Source organism: Primulina eburnea, chromosome 18 (genome assembly GCF_022965805.1).
Source record: "Primulina eburnea isolate SZY01 chromosome 18, ASM2296580v1, whole genome shotgun sequence".
Classification (NCBI taxonomy): domain Eukaryota; kingdom Viridiplantae; phylum Streptophyta; class Magnoliopsida; order Lamiales; family Gesneriaceae; genus Primulina; species Primulina eburnea.
Window position 1 is genome coordinate 13,791,763 of NC_133118.1, and position 5,436 is coordinate 13,797,198.

Below are 5,436 nucleotides of genomic sequence, written 5' to 3' on the forward strand. Positions count from 1 at the left end.
TACCACCTACAACAATAATCCATAAACAACACCAATATCAAATCTATATCCAAAAATACAAGTCAAATAATCCATTGAACCATCAAAAACATCAACCTATAGCATCTTATTTCCAAAACCATGATAGAACTCAACCAAAAACTTACCTTAGCTTCCTAGCACCAAAGAGAACCACGATCTCAAGTCGAAAATCGAACTAGATCCAAGAATCAAAGGTGGGAAGTGAAAGAAATGGAAGAAAACCCTTGCTAGAAGAGAGAAAATCGAAGATAAGAAGGAGGAAAAAGGAGGAAATGAAGTCAACTCAATCAAAAAGGTACTAAATATCTCGCCCATACCTCCACCGCGGGTGCGCTGCCACAAACACCGCGGGTGCGCCTAGCTCACGGCACAACACAATAATTCTGGAACACAAACACAGCGGGTGCGGCGCTGCAACCACCGCGGGTGCGGTCCTTGCACCACCGCGGGTGCGGTCCTGCTACGGCTACCCAACTCCAAAATCATGAATAGTACACCACGGGGGCACTCTTCTACTGTGGTGCTCGTATCCCAAATCGATATAAACCGATAACTCTGAGGGATATAAGCCTATGGGCGTTGATCAACTAATTGCATCCAATTCTCTGACTATGTTTCTATCAATCCAATAAAACATTTGAACTCTCTATAGCATTTAAACCATCACTTTGTAAACTCTTTCTTTTCTTTTGTATTCCCTTTTCAAAAAATGAGACATACAATGCCTCCAATGGATATACAATCGAATCAATACGTAACTATGGATCAAATGAAGGGAATAACACTTTGAAATCATTAGAACACCATACATATATAATCATGTGAGCAAACGGATGAAATTCCACTTACAAACCACAATAACACCTTGAATCTTACTCTTGTATACCACCTACAACAATAATCCATAAACTACACCAATATCAACTCTATATCCAAAAATACAAGTCAAATAATCCATTGAACCATCAAAAACATCAACCTATAGCATCTTATTTCCAAAACCATGACAGAACTCAACCAAAAACTTACCTTAGCTTCCTAGCACCAAGGAGAACCACGATCTCAAGTCGAAAATCGAACTAGATCCAAGAATCAAAGGTGGGAAGTGAAAGAAATGGAAGAAAACCCTTGCTAGAAGAGAGAAAATCGAAGATAAGAAGGAGGAAAAAGGAGGAAATGAAGTCAACTCAATCAAAAAGGTACTAAATATCTCGCCCATACCTCCACCGCGGGTGCGCTGCCACAAACACCGCGGGTGCGCCTAGCTCACGGCACAACACAATAATTCTGGAACACAAACACAGCGGGTGCGGCGCTGCAACCACCGCGGGTGCGGTCATCACCGCGGGTGCGGTCCTTGCACCACCGCGGGTGCGGTCCTGCTACGGCTACCCAACTCCAAAATCATGAATAGTACACCGCGGGGGCACTCCTCTAAGAGCGCGGGTGCACTCTGGTCACGTCAATGAACAACTTCCAAGCAACTAAAATCAATCCGAAACACTGAAACGAACAACCAACAACAACTAATACCTCAAGGCAATATTACCAAACATACTATAGCCCAAAAACACAACTCTAAACATCTAATCGCATAACCCAAATAAACATACAAAACTTAAATCATACCGTACACCGGGCTCGGCTATTACATCCTAAATCAGTTAAGAAGGACAAAACGTTGGCTCAACTGAAGGTCGCCAAAAGAAAATTAGTGTTGAGTGCATCTGAGTCAGAGAAGACTCCATCCCCTCAGATTGCGAAGAAACCAAGAACCCAAAGGGTTAAAACAACTTCGAAGGTATCCATTCCTACTGATGCAATGATTTCTACAACTGATCAGCAGCCTATAGAAACAGTTCCTCTGCAGATAATTCCACAAGAAGCTTCAATTGGTACGAAAAAGGAATCAGTTAGGACCAAAGCTCCTCTGATTTAGATCTCTCGTCCTACTGGTGTGGCACCTGCTAGACCTAAAGGCATAAAATTTATAGAGGTGGTGGAATTAACTCGAACAGGATTGGAAATTCCTCACATCATGAGTACTGATAAAAGGAAAGGGAAGTTGATCGAAGAGCCCAGATCTTCCAACCCAATTCAGACTCATATTGACCTTGTATGGGCAAAGGTTAACAGTTTTGCTGCTTCAAAAATTAAGTCCTATGATACTTGGACAGCCTATCGCACTGAAGATTTTGCCAAGAAATTGAAGAAGAAGTCCGAGCTGAGCAAATTCATCAAACTGGAGGCCTTTGTCCTCAGGACAGTCAAAGCTGCCTCAATTGCTCAAGCTATGGAGAGGAAGAGTTATCTATTTGATCAGATGAGTGCGAAGAAGTTGGCTCAAATTGTTGCCAAGCTGAAGACCAACTACTTACCTACAACCCTACTGCCTACGCTGATCAAGCTGTAATTACTCAGCTAGACGCTGATCTTATAGGGCTACTATCTCAAATCAAGTTTTGGGAATTGGATCAAGAATTGGTTCTCCATCAAGGAGATTCAGATGATGACGACGAGGAAATATTTGAAGAATCATCCTCTGACAAAACAGAACCATCATCAGCTTTAGTCATTGTTCCAACTGAAGAGCCAGTTAATGATAAGCCTCTTTCACCTCCTGGTGAACAACAACTGTATACTGAAGCTGAGCTCTCTTTCGCACACATTGATGAAGTTATTCAGGCCATTGTGGAAGAATCCCAGATTAGTGCACCCGTTTCTGACAAAGTTGATCACTCTGCTGTTCAAATCAATCCGGAGGTCACTTTTCCTTCAGAAGAACCTGTTCGCCAGATCCATCTACTGATCAGGTTATCCCAACTGATGTGCCAGTTGATTCAATCGATCATACTTTAGAGGCACCAGTTTCAGTTTTGTCACCATCTGCTGAACCACATCCTCCTTCACCACCTCGGGATCAAGGAGAAATCACTGCTGCTGATACTTCAGTTCGAGATGCTGCTGAAACAATCTCAACTGATCAATCCTTGATAATTTCTGAACTTACTACAAGTGAACCAAGCACTTCTCGACAGTCTCATCCTCCATCTTCATCAGATTTTGATCTTATTTTTGAAAAATTTCAGAATGTGCAGGACAATATGAGTCAAATGATTACTGCCATCTCCAAGATTCAAAATACGCAATTATCGCATACTCTGAAGTTGGACGATAATCACCAGTCTTTACAAAAACTGAAGGATATACAATCTGCTGTTACCGCTCTTTCATTTGCAGCTAAAGATATTCAGAAAAATAGAGGAATTTTTTCAAGTCTGACTGCCACTCAAGACTATATTAACAAACGGGTCGACAGTGTGGAGTCACTTGTATCAAGAAAAATCGAACTGCTACAAGTCACTATGTCTACTGCCATCGATAACATTTCATCCTCTGTCAAGCTCCTTTCTACAGACGTTCGGAAGCTATCTCTCAAGATGGAGCTGTTTGACAAAAAGGGGGAAGAGATCAAGGAGATCTTAGAACAGCAGAAGAAACAATAAGAGCAGTATATATTGTATTTATTTGAAGAAATGTGAATTCAGTTGATTCAGTTAATCGACATCTTATTTTATCTACTTTGAATTCAATCAAGTATCTTTCACTATAGTTTTGTCAAACACCATAAAGGGGAAATTGCTGGAAACAAAATTCCGACGTTTGACAAAAGATTTACCAAATGAATCCAGCAACTGAATTTGACTAACTGATCGACGTAAGTGAACACGTCATCAGTCAACTGATCGCTACAACTGATGGAATACAACTGAAGTCTATTCCATCGTCAACTGATCTTTACCAGCTGATCTCTTTGCTGTACACGTCATTAGTTGAAAGCGACAATCGACAAATAGTATAGCTATCTGCAATGGGTAGTGGCTCGCCGCATTTCAGAATGAACAGTGTACGATTTTCAGAATATATCGATGTGGCAATCAACGGTTAGAATATTCAAATATCTTTAATGTTACCGTTGAGAGGGAAGTCTATAAATAGTCGAAGACAGCAGCTGAAGAAGATCCGACTCTCAGTTATCTTATCTTACTTGCTGTTACGCTGTAAAAATATCCACTTACATTCAGAAATCAAAGCTCACGCTTATCAGTTTTATCAGTAGTATTCTAGACTACGCTCTTGAGCTTATATAGCACGTTGTAATCGATTGATAGATTTTCTAAGTTGTGCTAAGATCAGTTACGATCTGTAAAAGTGTTGTATACTAAGAGTTTCAGTATTGGCAAAGTGATAAGTCCAAACTAAAGTGGGTCAGTACACCTTTTTGTATTTGATCAAAGTCTTTTAGTGAATATCCTATCTTCTTGATAGAAGGGGTGACGTAGGAGTTATTCAAGTCTCCGAACATCCAGAAACAAATTGCGGTGTTATTAATTTCAGTTATCATTTTCAGTTAGATACTCTATCTTTCAGTCAGTTAGTTTTCCGCAACTGTTTATTCAATTTAACTGATTGTTATTGACCGACGGGATATTTAGATTCAGTTTGTAACACAACTGAAATCAGTTTTTCGAAGAATAATTTTAATTGAGCGGTGTTTATTCAAACCCCCCCTTCTAAACACTCTTCACCCGATTCACCGATCCTTTCAATGATTAAACATTCATTTTAACAAAACCCTAGATTTTGCATTCAGTCAGGTTACGTCGTTTGAATTTCTAGACCTTACAATTCTTCCCTCCTTATATTGAATTTCGTCCTTGAAATTTAAAACATACCGAATATCTCCGGGAAGCGACTCCGCATCTCTGTCTTAGTCTCCTAAGTAGTCTCCTCCCCCGAAAGAATCAGCCACTTGATTTTGACCATCTGGATCACCATGTCCCTGAGCCTCCTCTCCTGCTTGTCTAATATCCAGGCAGGTCTATCCTTCCGGGCAGGTCTTTCCTCGAATGACAAGTTTGGCGTCAACTGCAGATGCTCATAACTCTGCACATGAGAAGGGTTCGAAATGTATTTCTGCAACATCGAGGCGTGAAAGACATTATGAACTCCCTCTAGATTCGACGGTAATGAAACTATATAAACTAGTGTCCCAACACTCTCTAGGATCTCGAATGGTCCTGTGAATCTAGGATTGAGTTTTCCCTTCTTTCCGAATCTCATCACACCATTCATCGGTTTGACCTTCACGAACTCATGATCACCCAGTGCAAACTCTAGATCCCTGCACCGCTAATCTTCATAACTCTTCTTTCGGTTCTGAGCGGTCATCATCGTGTCCCGGATCTTGACCCCTAGCTCTGCAGTCTATTTGACAATGTTCGGACCCAACTCTTTTCTTTCCCCTACCTCATCCCAATTGACTGGTAACCTAAACTTTCTCCCATAAAGTGGCTCGTATGGAGCCATACCAATAGATGCCTAAAAGCTGTTGTTGTACGTGAACTCCATGAG

The 5,436-nt window shown here is 40.9% G+C and overlaps 1 protein-coding gene across 1 annotated transcript; it reads right to left on the reverse strand.

Annotated features, from left to right (window-relative positions):
* Positions 1-4,800: 4,800 nt before the first annotated feature.
* On the reverse strand, positions 4,801-5,157 carry LOC140819123 (uncharacterized). Its single transcript, XM_073179133.1, has one exon. The coding sequence runs from the start codon at positions 5,155-5,157 to the stop codon at positions 4,801-4,803; it is 357 nt and encodes a 118-aa protein (XP_073035234.1).
* Positions 5,158-5,436: the final 279 nt, after the last annotated feature.